General features: G+C 34.9%; 1 protein-coding gene across 1 annotated transcript in view; it reads left to right on the top strand.

Moving 5' to 3' along the window:
* LOC125669308 (uncharacterized) overlaps nucleotides 1-15,304 on the top strand; it is a 255,519-nt gene that overhangs the window by 209,496 nt on the left and 30,719 nt on the right. The window contains exons 7-8 of the mRNA XM_056163849.1: nucleotides 349-492; nucleotides 1,496-1,633. Coding sequence (XP_056019824.1) covers nucleotides 349-492; nucleotides 1,496-1,633 — 282 coding nt within the window. The remainder of the gene's footprint in view (nucleotides 1-348; nucleotides 493-1,495; nucleotides 1,634-15,304) is intronic.

Genomic DNA, 15,304 nt, shown 5'->3' with positions numbered 1-15,304 from the left:
GGACACGTTTATAAATGTACGCAATCATTCTGTCTTGTTAAACCTCAACAAACCATGTGCATCTGGTAAAAACTATACCTAGAAAATGAAGATGTATAACAAATAGTTATAGACTGTGTCCTCGGACAACGGCTATTTTGTTTAATCCTCGAACGGATCTGTGGCCGTCTGGTCAATGAAACAGCGCCTGTCATCGGACCCAGTCAATAACTGTATAATTCAAAACATACATGATATTTCTCTAATATGGTTATCATTAAATGATTTTGACACTTGAATCCGGCCATGATATGCTCAAGAACATTTTGATATGATCAAATTATAAACAATTTTTAATAACATTGATAGTCTGTTCAGTTGGTCGGTACGGATTGAATTGTTCAGAGAACTGCAGTTCTCATTGTCGATCTGAAAGTAATCATTGTAACCATAAAGACGGACATTGTGAACAAGGATGTGACGATGGATTCAAAGGAAATAGATGCGAGGAAAGTAAGTATCCACTTCTTAAATACAACAAATTTACAGTCTGAAATGAATTTGAACTTTTACTCTAAATAGCATACATACATAGCTATATCTGTCTGTCCTTTACCTTTAAAAGTTTACTGCATTTATTATTAATTTTTCTTAAATTGAAAGCATCAAGGAAGTTAATTAATCAAGAGAATTAGCAAGTCTTTATTGTGCAAAAGCCTGTCGTGACATGGGATCTCCGTTTTTAAGGTCATATCCGAAATATTATGATTCTAACTTCTAATTGCCGAGCGTTTAGTAAAAGAGCACTCGCTACCTACATGTATGGTTACATCGTAGGTTTGAGGCGGCCATGGCATGAGAGGAACTCCAACTCACGACCTCCCGGTTACAAGGCGAATACTCCGTCACTGCACTAGCGCGACCGGGAAGTGATGTGGAAATAATTTCTAGAGTCATGTGTTCGGCATCAATGACAAATGACAATGTATCTCCCTATGAATATACAACTCATTCTTCAGAAATGTTGACGATTCACATACATATTGCAACTGGCTCACTGACCTTATCCTACTGTCACATATCGAAGAGAATCCAAACAATGAAATTTTTGTGTACTTAAGGTTTATGAAAAGTATCTGCTTCGTGGCAATATGAAATATGACATGCTATGTAACAGTTTGTGAAATGTGTTATGAGCTGTGTTATGGAAGCTTATTTTGATTTTATTGAAAGTACGTGTTATTTATCAAGTATTATCAAAAAAAATAGATATGGTATCCTTCGAAATATTTGCCTTGTGCCATTTTTGTTAGGATGGATTGAAAAACAATTTTGCTCCGTTTTTTATTTGCACAATACTGATTATTGGTAGTCTAAAGTAATACGTATTCACGTAACATTGGATTGACCCTTTTAGGGTATTAGCGAAAACAAATCAGTGGCAAAATATCCCTAGCTACCGCAGTCAATTTTGATATTTTGAGATAATTATCATTGTCCATTTCTCTTCTTTTAGTTTGTAATGATGACTGGTATGGAGAAAACTGCTCTGCACGATGTAACGAGAACTGTGTCAATCAGTCATGTGACCATATCACAGGCAGCTGTACATACGGATGTAAACCGGGATGGAGGACCCTCAAATGCGAAAAGAGTAATTCTTGATATGACGTTTCTTACTAATATTCTTTGCATCATATATATAGCTTTTAATTATTTCAGCTTCGGTATTTCAAATGATCAACAAATTAGTACAAAAATGATCAATAAAGTGCAAACCTATTTTTCCAAAAGGCATTTCTATAATACCGTCAATTTTTAGAATATATGTGCGCTTTATCTACGTATGACATACGTCAGCACACACATATATTGAATGCAGTCTGACGTGTTTCTTACCGATTGTTAGACCGTTCATTTTATGCTAATTTTGACTACGGATTACTCCGTTTACTTGTATAAGATCTAGGGTCCCCGACGGGTGTGATCGGTCAACAGGGTATGCGTACTCCTCCTTGGTATCTGATCTCACCTCTGGTGTTTCCATCGGTCTGTGTTTGCCCTGTTCGCAATGTTGTTCTCTTTATAGAATTAATGGGATTGATTGCTGTTAGATGTCCGAAATTCACTTTTTCACCTTGCAGGAAAAGCTGGAATGATAAATAAACAAACTTATATTGCTTCCATCTAATGTTCTTCTAGAATGCTCGGTAAAAACGTACGGCAAAGCTTGTGAAAATCACTGCAGCAGTCATTGCAGATATATGACATGTTATCCAATCAATGGATCTTGTTTGGAGGGCTGTGTTCCCGGTTACTTGGGAAGTTTCTGCAACAAAAGTATGTACTTTATAAAGCATAGTAACACTTATTTTTCATTTCTCATTAATTGCGAACATGTTCATTGTGTATGTATTTAAGCATGTGACGAAGGAACATATGGACTCAACTGCGCCCAGAATTGTTCTCAGAACTGCGTCGGCTTTTGTGATTCTGTTGACGGATCCTGTACTTGTTCCTCTGGGTGGACAGGGTCCCCTAATTGTAGTGAAAGTAAGTGTCTAACTTATATTTTGCCAACGAATATTCTATTTTTGAAAATGCTCTATCTCTGAAGAATTATATCTCCCCTCATATATTGTTATGTCTCCCCTCTTTCAGGGGGAAACATATTGTTTTTGTACTTTTCATCCATCCGTCCGTCTGTCTGTCACAACATCTTGTGAACGCTTCTTCTCCTATATAGCTTATCGGATAAACTTAAAACTTTGTACAATGCTTCATTGCTATGTGTAGATGTGCATATTGTCGAGACAGGAGGATCCAATTATTTTTCGAAAAGTTATAGTAGATCTAAGAGGGATGGATAATACTAAAATAGCTTGTGATCACTTCTCCTCCTATATTGCTTATCCGATTAAATTCAAATTTTGTACAATTATCGGAACAGAGGGGTCCATTTGTTATCCTTAAAGTTATGGTGGATATGAGGGGTGGGTGGTAAAATAGTTTATGAACACTTTTCCTGTGTGGCTTACTGCAGTTCATAGTGTATATTTTCCTGCTCATGCTTTCTCCTTCATACCAAGCAGTACATTAAAGGGAGGTTTTATTTGGAGCACTTTCAATTTTGGAAGCTCTTGAGACATTTGTTTTTCATAAAAACAATCTCTAGTTAAGGTCTTCCGTAACAACGGAAGACCTTCTACTGATTGTGCTGGTTAAGATTATTCTTATTATTCTTTTTTTTTCCTAGACGTTAACTTTCAAGCTTCATATCTCGCTCATTTCTGCATGGGTTTTGCTCAAATATTCAGGGTTTATAAACTTTACAGAACAATTTTAAAATCATGTACTACATTTCAGAAATTCCCTTCTGTTCACGAGTTATTCCCCTTTGAATGAAATTTTAGGGGCTTTGGTTTCCAGACAAAGGCTCCGAGACTGTATAAGCTTGAGCAGAAAATGCATTGAAAATGAAAAGTAGGAGCATTGAAGTTGTGCACATCGTTTTTGGTTTTTTGATTACAGCGTTCGAAATGGTGGTTGACAGGGTTCAAAAATTAGGACGCCTAAAGGAGCAAAAAATTACACATATTTTCCTTTGTATCTTTTAAACTAAAAATATTTTGTTAAGACGTGTAGAACAAAAGTTGTGCGAAATGTTAAGAGCTTTCTTTCGATATCCCTAAAAAGGGGCTGGCCCCTTTAATTAGGGATCTGGGGATCTTCAAAGTTTTCGCTTTATAACCAAAAAACGGTAAATATTTCAATATGGCTTTCCCTGGAAAATTTGTAACATCTTATTGATCTCATAAACATAATATTTTGCTCGAGTATTGTGTTATATATGAGTAAAAAGCTTGACCCGCAAACAGGTAACCGTATCATTAGGTAGGTGAAGGGGGGAAATATGCGTATAACTTAAATAAACTTGCTTTCATTGATAAATCTGACTTCATGAAATGCTAATATTCTTTAAAAATAAGGTTTTAACGTGATCTATGGTTCCTTTAAAAATCATCTATCGACAACTTTCTTCTTTTATTAGTAGCTTTAATATAAACAATCGTTACAAAGAATAAAAAGAGGAAAAGGTTATCTCTTCTACGTTTGTTATTAAAACAACGATATATTTAATTGAAGAAACAAACCTTCAAGCATAGAATAACTCAGTCATTAAATACACGCATCTTACATACACCGTGGGGTTTGTTTTTGTTTACAATTACGTAACCACCTCGAGGAACCATCGCGTGTGAACCAGGGCATGTACACAAAGTAAACATTGTCGTCCTAAATATAACACAGAATGTTGTTTTGGATTTTTCGAATAATTCAGTCTTTCAGGAGATGTATATACTTGTTTATACGTCCCTGGTTTTACGTTTGATTTGTTTTAAATTCAAAACTCTAGAGCATTGAGTCAGGCTTCAATTTTAAAATCTGCAATTTAATATACAGTTCGTGTCTCAATCATGTCTAATTGAATGTGTGTTTAATATCGGAGATTCATCGCTGCTGGACTAGCGATCTGTGATTTCACACTACTTTAACTGAACACACACGCTTTACTCAAATTCTTCGTTGTGAAAAAGAAAATGGATACATTTTACAAACATAACGAATTATTTCTGAACATGTTTTGAAATCAATAGTTTATAATCATGACTAAACCAAATCTAAACATGCGTATAGAATATTTAGAAACCCATGGCCGATTAGTCTCATTTCAAATGATTTGTTGTTTTATTATTTAAAAACAATGACTTTGATTAAACATTGATTCAGAACTCCTGGTCCAAATCATGTAACTTCGGCACGTGCCCCTGGCGTGAAATTCATACGCGTCTTCTGTGCGCACTGTGTACATAATATACCTACATGTATTTACACAGATAGATATTAAAGTTTAATAAAATACATGTCAAGAAATCCCGTCCAGTCTGAATTCGTTGGCTTCAATAGGGCCATATTACATGCTGATTAACAGTAGCCGTCGCTTATCTCTTAATTGCGGTCACTGATTTATAACGGTTTTTCTATACCGGAGATTTTGCTAAGAATTTCTTGGCATGGTAAACGAGTACGATATAGCAGAGTTTGGAACGGAAAATTTGAAAGGGTGGGGTGGAGGGGGGGGTAGTAAAAATTATTTTAAAAATATGAACTACTGTATCAATACACATTCTGCAGACAGAAAGGTATATTCAATGTTCTACAAAATATGCCGAGATCGGGATCGATCGTCTAATGTGTAAAGGTATCACACCGGTAATTGTCCAATCAAATGAACTTAGTCAATGGCAGTTCCATGCAAGGTGAAGATAACGAACAATGATCAATCTCATAACTCCTACAAGCAATACAAAATAGATAGTTGGGCAAACATGGACCCTGGACACACCAGAGGTGGGATCAGGTGCCTAGGAGGAGTAAGCATCCCAATATATTTAAAAGAATGATTTTTTCCCATCGCGATTCTTCTCATTTCCTCTTCTTCTTTTCTCTTAATTTTTGTACCCCTGATTAGGAAATTTTGTGTATTTTTCGGAAAAAATCAGTTGTATACAAAGGAACTATTTGATGTTGGTAGCTGAGGCTACTTCCTGGGGTGCACTCAGGCTGTTTACACACATGTGAAAAACATGTGGATTTGAGTGTAGTGTTGTTTGCGGGTAAAAACTTTTCGAAAATTCTGCGTAGGATGTTGTTTTACGGTGAGACGAGACGGGTAACAATGAGCATTTCCAACAGCATTATTCGGCATTAGTGCGTTATTGGCATCAATTTAAACAAGTGATAAATTACAACGTTCTCTAACGATTCATTCAAAATATGTGATGAAGTGCAAGGGGAAGGGGGTCACAATTTGTAATTTTTGCCATTAATGTGCAAAAATAATTTTCAAAACTGACCAAATTAGCCGGTATGGGGTTATTTGAGTGTTTTAGTTGAATACACAAAAACCATGACCATGCCAAGAAATCCCGTCCAGTCTGAATTCGTTGGCTTCAATAGGGCCATATTACATGCTGATTGATAGTAGCCGTCGCTTATCTCTTAATTGCGGTCATTGATTTATAACGGTTTTTCTATACCGGAGATTTTGCTAAGAATTTCTTGGCATGTCAAGATTTGAGAGCAATTTATTTGATTTGTATGTATAAATAATTTAAACTCGTCGAATTATTCTCTTCAGTCTGAATGTTATGCTATCATAATTTTGTTGTATGATAAAATATTGGTAACAGCAATAAACCTTTATTGTATGTCCTGAGCCATAAATTTCATAAATTTAAATAGTAATTTTTTGTTCATTATTGGGACTGAAAAGTTAAATGCTGAAAGAATTTAATCCCACATACACGCGCGCCTCAAAAGACTGATTCGTGGAATGAGATCATACACGCATGTACTTGAGTAGTATAAAGTTATTAAACACCTTACGATAAAAATTTATAGTACACCTTTATTCAAAGTTCAAGGTTTTTATGTCACACAGCTCCGACGGAAGACCTCTCGTTGCTTTGCCATGAGCTTTTCTCTAGTTAAATATTACGTTTGTAAGTCATGGTCGCAAAGTCAGTGATGAGAGCAACGGCTTCCTGGGTCAAGCCTCAAGATCTTTGGAGTTTGTTATCACACGTCCCACACGACATTTCGATTGTTTTCCTCAGGTACTAAGAATCACAATGTGTGTATCGATCGAAGTAGAATAGTTCTATTTACAATCATTTCGTCAAGTTACATGTACCACTTCAATTTGTAGACGTATGATGTTGTGTACAATTACTTCATGCAATTGGTTTTTACCAAATTATCAAGATTGCATTCTTTGAAGTATATAAAAGTTCCATAAGGTAATTAAACCATTCCAAATTCTGTCAATCGAATTCAAAATTCTCTCCTATAATGCACATTATTGAATAAATTATAGTAAATGTTGTCATTGACTTCATGACTGTTACATTTAATATGTCATTGAAAGTTTAAAAAAAAAGATTCGATATCAGTACATCAGACGAAATATCCTCATATTCAATAACATTAAAACCAATGACTTTTCAACACTATACACGACAATTCCTCACGATAAATTAAAGACTAGACTTTTTGAAATCATAGACAGTTGTTTCTTCAACAAAAACGGAAAACGGAAACATTCATATCTAGTGATCAGTCATTCAAAAACTTACTTTGTTAAACACCACTCTGATTCCACGCACAAGTACTCTGAAGTTGAAATAAAAAATATGCTAGAGTTCCTCATTGACAACATCTTCGTGGTCTTTGGTGATCAGGTCTTCCAACAGTCTGTTGGAATTCCCATGGGCACGAATTGTACTCCTTTGTTAGCTGACCTGTTTTTATATTCATGTGAAGCAGAATTTATTCAAAAACTTCTACGTCAGAAGAAAACAACTCTCGCTGTGACCTTCAATTCGACTTTTAGATATGTCGATGACGTTTTGTCTATTAACAATGATAGCTTTCATTCATATATCGATTTGATATATCCCTGTGATCTCGAAATAAAGGACACCACAGAGTCGTCCACTTCTGCTTCATACATAGATATTTTATTGAAAGTAGACATTAACGGCAAATTGACAACTCAACTGTATGACAAACGGGATGATTTCAGCTTCCCACATTTATGTAGCAATATTCCATTATCACCTGCATATGGTGTTTATATATCTCAACTGATTCGATATGCAAGAGCTTGTTCTGGGTAGAGTCAGTTTTTAAATCGAGGTAAGCTACTGACAAACAAGTTGATGGTACAGGGATTTCAACAGTCTCGATTGAAGTCAGCATTTCGCAAATTATATGGTCGTTATAACGATTTAGTTCGTCAATACAACCTCGCATTGGGTCGAATGCTGTCTGACGTGTTTCATACCGATTGTTAAGCCGTTCTTAGCACACTGATTTGACTGCGGATGGCTCCGTTTACCTGATCAGGATATGGGGCTCACGGCGGGTGTGACCAGTCAACAGGGGATACTTACTCCTCCTAGGCACCTGATCCCACTTCTGGTGTGTCCAGGGGTCCGTGTTTGCCCAACTATCTATTTTGTATTGCTTGTAGGAGTTATGAGATTGATCACTGTTCGTTATTTTCACCTTGCATTCGAGTCAAATTCGTTTTTGTAGTGTTATAGCTTTAGTGGAACCTGGATTATAAATCACTAGTTATGTTAAATATACCAGCTATATACAAAAACGTACGATACTATATGGTAATTGTTCATATGCAAAAATGTCAATAACTGTATAATGTATATTATAATAGGATTAGGTAGCAGGTAGCGCCTATATAACCCCTCTCCTGAAGTACACAGTCAATACATGGCATACATGTACTTATTATAGATACAAACTTAGTCGCAATAATCAAATTAAGAGGGTGTCCATTATGATATCAGGCAGAGGTCGGCACATGCTATCTCTCAGATTTTCATGAAACTTTGTGAACAGGTTCCTACTGACCCCAATATGAAATTTGCCAAATAAAAAGTTTCTATCATGTTTAGTTTGGGTTCGACATGGAAAAACAACTTTGAGATAATTTTCGGTGCAAAAAGGTCACGATATATTGGAAAAAAGTATTATGTTTGAACAGCTCTAAAATGTCATATAACTAAAAGCAATATTTTATATGTTAGATATACACTATAAGCAATACGTAAGAGGGTTTTTGTGTGTATATTCATCCAATGAATGAATTTATTAATTGTTAAAATTGCACATATTTCACACCAATATATTTTACAAAATAATGATCAAAATATAAGATCTCACAAAACCCAATACAATGTCTCAAAAGAAATAGATTATGTATAACCAGAAACTTGAAGAGGTGTATTTCAAGTTACAAAAATAAATTCAGTGGGAAAAGCAAGGTTTGATGGTGAAAAGTTGAACTGAAATCTCAAAATTTTCAATAAGTGCAAAAAGGTCAACTACTTAAATGAAGATTGTTGAACTACATAAATAGAAATAAATATGAAGTAGATATAACAAATCAATGATTAAATGATTAAAATTCAGAAATAAATTTCATGTCTTTGTATACATTCTATATAATAAAGGCCAAAAAAAATGTCTATGTAATTCATTGTATAAAATTTTACAATGTTGATTTTAGAGGTCATTTCTGACACAGGATTTGAGATAATAGTCAATTAATTAACACACATATATGAAGTTAAAATTATCAGTAAATCAAATTTTAATAAATTGCCTATCATGAAGAATCTAAATGCATTCACTCACATTACAAACTTGACATTGGCAGATCCCTTTTTTTTGGGGGGGGGGGTGTAGAAAACACCCTCTCCTTTTCTCTGGGACATCTAGATAGTTATTTAGCATTAACCAGAAATTTTTTGACTCTCTTGTAAAGCATTGCCCTTTGCATTCATGAAATAACATGCCATATTCCATTTTCTGCCTACATCAGATTGGCAGACTTGCTTTAATGCATGTTTACTCTGATGTTGAAATATATATTGACCACTTCCAGATACACAAAATGTTTGTTGAATTTTACCCAGTGACAGAAAATGTTCATAAAGTATCTTCAACTGATGCATAAAAGGTCACATGTAACTAGAAATCAATAATAAACATATTTACTTTATCAATTCATCGGATATGACCTAATGCAGATTTTAGATCATTTTTCTGGAACCCCCCCCCCCCTTCAAATCACTGGATCTGTCTCTGTTTAACAAATGACGATAAACAAATCATATCTTAATGCCTGTTACTTAGTAGCATGGTTTGCAAAGTAAGAGCTAGTGCATGTTTCTGACATTTGTTACAAACAAACTTTTCCTTTAGAAATTATGAAAATTGGCACTGAATTTATATTGATACATATATATTAACAATTGATACATTTCACAGTATGGAATCTTATTTTGCCACCCCACCACTCTCTTCTAATTTATGTCTAATGCCATAGCAGTGTTTCTTTTGAATATTGGTTCACAAACAGGAATAAAATTTGTCACTTCAAAAATTGAAATATGCTGCAACCTTAGAGTTAAAGCAGTGGTCATCATTTGATTATCTTTGTCAGCTGCAAAGTGTTTCTGTGAAATAACTGTCAACATATCTAGATTGAAGTGGAGCTATGAGTTCTGCATAGACTGGATTTATCATTTTAATCATTATTATTTTAAAAAGAATCATTTCATCAAATGAATTGTTTGCATTGACACATTATGAGAACTTGCATCAAAATTGTCTAGCAATCAAAGACAGTTTTCGAAGAAAAATAACAAAGAAAATTCGACATTTATACTTACCACTTCCAACCAGCTGTCCAACGGGAACAAATATTTCCCTTGAAACATTGAAGTTTACTGCTCTGTCTGCTTTGCACTTTCCTTTGTGTAGTAGATAACAACATTTGGTGGTGGTTGCCTCCAGTAAATCCCCAAAGAATCGCAATGACCTCGGCATACTAGTAAGCATCTGCACCGTGCACGATAGTTTAAACAGTTAAACTTTTACGTCGAATTCGAAGTACCTCGATCTGTACAGCAGGGGGTCAATCTCGGTTGAATATTACACGCAGTTCCAACTTTAAAATATCTTGAATATCCACTTATGTCTTTTGAACAATTATTATGGGTTGACAAGTCCCTAAAATAAGGACCACTCCTAGAAAAACTCCACGTTTCTATCACTTGTCAGCCATATCTGTTTACCCACGAAACTTTGATAAGGTCTGGGCTGAATATTTATTTTTCACCATCAAATTAAAAAAAAAATTAATTCCACGTTTACACTTGATAAAAAAAATCGAGATAAGTGAAAAATGTTCTAAATAAATACTATTTTCTTCGAAAATTACAATTTATGCAAGTTTTGGTTCATTTTACATTTTTTACGCCAAGGGAGGTAACTCAAATTACTGGCTTTTTGGCTACTTCTGTCAGTAAATGCTCAACAACAGCATTGTTTCCCAGCAATTTTATTGTTTCATCTTAATTATTAAGGAATTTCCTTCAAATATTGTTTATACTTTCTGGACAAATTTTATTGTATTGGGTATTATTTAACTTTACAAAATGATCATTTTCTATAGATTATATAGTGTCCTCGAATTTATGAAATAGGCCAAGTTTTGGCATCTAACAATGTTTTTTGTGAAATTCACTTTACATACGATAAAATTGGCGTATGACCTTAACTTTTATTGGGTATGAATAAAATGTTGGGGAATTGCATGTGCCAGCCGTATTATAGCTACTGCCTGATATCTCCGTGGACGGCCTCTTAAATAATAGATATCATGAAAATACCTATTTATAGTATGCATACATATTATAACATGTTAGTAGTAAATGACATAATTATCTTTGTTATGACAAAAAGATTAGATATACATGTAGTACCTGTACTTTGTTTCTCCACTGGACTGTTTCCTGCTATACCATTAATGTTTAAACATGTGGGAAGTACCCACTGTTATTCGCTAGATTATTATTACAGTTATATTTTTGAATATTATAGCATTTGGTTTCATATCTGTGCTGTTTGATCATTCACATCATGCTTGTGTGTGTTTGGGGTTCTTTTCCCACCACTCTTATAATTTTCCAATCTATCTTTGGCTTCCAGCACGTTCATCTGTACAACTATGCATATATGATCGTTATCATTAAATGATTTTGACACTTGAATCTGGCTTGTTTTACTCAAGATAATTTTATGATAAGATCAAATTATTAACAATTGTTATTACATTGATAGTATGTTCAGTTGGCCGGTACGGATTGAATTGTTCAGAAAACTGCAGTTCCCGTTGCCGATCTGAAAGTAATCGTTGTAACCATAGAGATGGACATTGTGAACATGGATGTGACGATGGATTCCAAGGAAGTAAATGTGACGAAAGTAGGTATCCAATTCTTATTGAACAATGTAATATAATAGTCTAACGAACTTAGAATGGTACTTTTTTGTTACCCAAAATAGCATACATACACACATGCACCTGTCTGTCCTTTATCTTTAGACGTTTGTTACCTTCATTATTCATTCAGGAAGTTAATCAGTAAAAATAAAATACCTTACATGGATGAACACACCCGTATGTTAGGGGAGTATTTTGATCTATCGTGTGAAACACAATTTCTTATGGATAGTCGAGTACTGTTATATTCTTACTTCGTTTAATCTTTTCGTGTGACGTCAATTACATCTACGTGCAATGTTTGGCATTTTCCTAACACCACCTTTCTCGCTGAAAGTCGTGTGTTTCTTGAGTCAATGGTTTATTCCCTGATCTCGGAGTAAAATAGTAGCCAGGTTTTTAGCAACATTTGATGTAGTTTCTTGCATACTCTTGCTCATTGATAACTATCTCGCATGTGTTGATAAAGACTTTTTGAAAAACAGATTTTGTTCAATTTGTGTTTTATCACAACTAAGGCATATCGGAAAACGAAATTCGGAGACAAATAGGAATGGTGTGGTTGATTGGTAAGTTATTTTAAGTCTCGCCGAGAAATTTTTACTCACGTCACCACCTGTAAGTGAAGCACTGCAAATTTAAATCTATACTTAGAACGGAGGAACGTAGCAAGAGGCGGTTGACTTAAGGCTTTCCCCATAAATTCAGTGCTGTACACAAATGTACTTTACCGCACTGGCACATTACATGACGTCACAATGAAAAATACGTCATGACGAAGGTCATGACATACATATCTACAGTCCCGTTGCGGTTGGAAGTGTTAAACTATTTTTTCGTTATTTAGCACCGCTGTCAAACAATAAACCGCAAACGTGTAAAAGTTTCTGTCAAATGAGTTATATTAATTATCTTTGATATTGAAATAGTTTCAATATCTTCCTTATATAACATAGATGCTAAAGTAATACCCATATTATATTGTGATCTTGATATCGCCCCTAATCTGCACGTATAGTGACTTTCACAATGGACTCATTTGCATAAACAGGGTTTCTGTCCATAAAAAATTCAGCATCGGCAGGACACCCCGAGGTTTTTGAATGAAATATGTTTGATTTATGTGACATGTGAACTTCAGTGCAAAAGGAAAGTTAGGTGTGGAAGTTGTGGGTTCAACAGAAAACATGTTTTTCAGGCTAGATTCAACTTCGTATATTTAAAAATCGCTGCATCTTGCATATTCAATGCAAAAATTAGACATGTTACAAGTTACGATAAACTTGTTCCAAACACTTTTCAAATCAAGACATTAATATGCTTTGAAGTTATATTAACTTTAACATGCATTGATATCTAGATACCGTGCCAATTGAACGATATATACATTCACGGTACGATTTTATCTTGATATTTGATCACGCGATACACAGCTAATGTAGAGACTGTCGGTCGGGTGAAAAATGTATGGAAGGTCAATATGCACTTAATGACATATAAATATTGTTTTTGTATAAAAGGGTTGTGTTTACAGAATTTGTCAAAAATTTATCTGTTTATCAATGCTTTTTTTTCCCCTGACATATTTCTATGGCCCTACTTAACACAACTGCGCAGTCTTTATTGTGCAAAAGCCTGTCGCGACATGGGATATCAGTTTTTAAGGTCATATCCGAAAGATTATGATTCTAACTTCTAAATGTCGAGTGTTTAGTAAAAGAGCAACCACTACTTACATGTATGATTACATCATAGGTTTGAGGTGATCATGGCATGAGAGGGAATCGAACTCATGACCTCCCGGGTACAAGGCGAATACTCCATCACTGAGCTACCGCAACCTCGGAAGTGGTGTGGGAACCATATCTAGAGTCATGTGTGCGGCATAAATGACCACAGACAATGCATCTCCCTATGATTAGACAACTCATTCTCCAGAAATGTTGATGATTCACATACATATTGCATCTGGCTCACTGACCTTATCCTACTGTCACATATCGAAGAGAATCCAAACAATGGAATTTTTGTATACACGGTGCGATAATATCGCTATTTAGAGCATACTTGTAACGTTGTAAGACCTTCTTTTATTCCCGAAATCTAAGATTATTCTTAAAGCAAGTCGTAGCAATGATACAATTACATGTACTTAAAATAAATTGTAATTGTTTGTAAAAATACAAATCTTGTAAAATAAATCATCAAAGTATATATCAATTTGCAAATGTTTGTAACTTTGTATATATTTCCCCAGTAATACCGGGCCCCAGGGGGCAGGATCTTAACAAACTTGAATCTGCACTATGTTGGAAACTTTTTTGTAAATTTCAATTTTTCTGGCCCGTTGTTTCTTGAGAAGATTTTACCCAAATATCGAGTTAGCTCTAAAAAAAAAAAATTAAAACCATTGTGGTATATCAAAACGATCAAATCTAAATTTCATCTTGACCATGGAAAATTCGTATTTTTGTTGATAGGATAAAATATACCGTCACATATTCAATTGTTCGGAGCTAGAAATAAAGATTTTCTTGTCATCTTAACGACGAACATAATTGTTACGTAATACATGTAGTCATCATAAAATAATCGTGAGCAATCCAGAGATTTTATTAACTTTAATTTTGCGGTTATTAAATAAGTATAATCATTTTCGAAAGAACAGGACCTGAAGATTTCCATAGATACTAACTCGTTATAACGAAATAAAGTATTATTATTCTTATTATTATACTAGCTCGTTATTTAAGGAATGGCTTTAATTCTGGGGCATATTATACGAGTATAATCTGCTTTGGGTCAGTTTACGCTCCTTTGGAGATCGACTTTGAAGTCGCTCATCTCAGACAGTTTGAAAAACACGGGAAATTGCATTGTTTAGGCCTATGCAAAGTAAGTCCAGATTAGAATAGGTCCTCATTATCCCAACTTGTCGTAAGAGGCGACTAAATGGGGTAGTCCTTCGGATTAGACTGTAAAACTAGAGGCCCCGTGTCACAGCAGGTGTGGCACGATACAGATCCCTCCCTGATCAATGGTCGTAAGCGCCGAGCATAGGCATAAATTGTTCAGCCCTTCATCGACAATGGTGACGTCTCCATATAAATGAAAAAGTCTTGAGAGGGACATTAAACAATTTACAATCAATCATCGGAAAATGTAGGTCCATTGTCGAATCCGATACTTCACTTCATATCTACAAGAACATGTATACACGCTAAAAGTAACTATTCTTCCATAAGGAAGATTCAGATATCACGGAATGACCCTGCTGACAAAACTTTATCAACAGGGGATGCTTACTCCTCCTAGGTACCTGATCCCACCTCTGGTGTGTCCAGGGGTCCGTGTTTGCCCAACTATCTATTTTGTATTGCTTGT

Source organism: Ostrea edulis, chromosome 4, assembly GCF_947568905.1.
Source record: "Ostrea edulis chromosome 4, xbOstEdul1.1, whole genome shotgun sequence".
NCBI lineage: Eukaryota > Metazoa > Mollusca > Bivalvia > Ostreida > Ostreidae > Ostrea > Ostrea edulis.
Note: the sequence above shows the minus strand (reverse complement) of the source record. Positions and strands in the feature narration are given on the sequence as shown.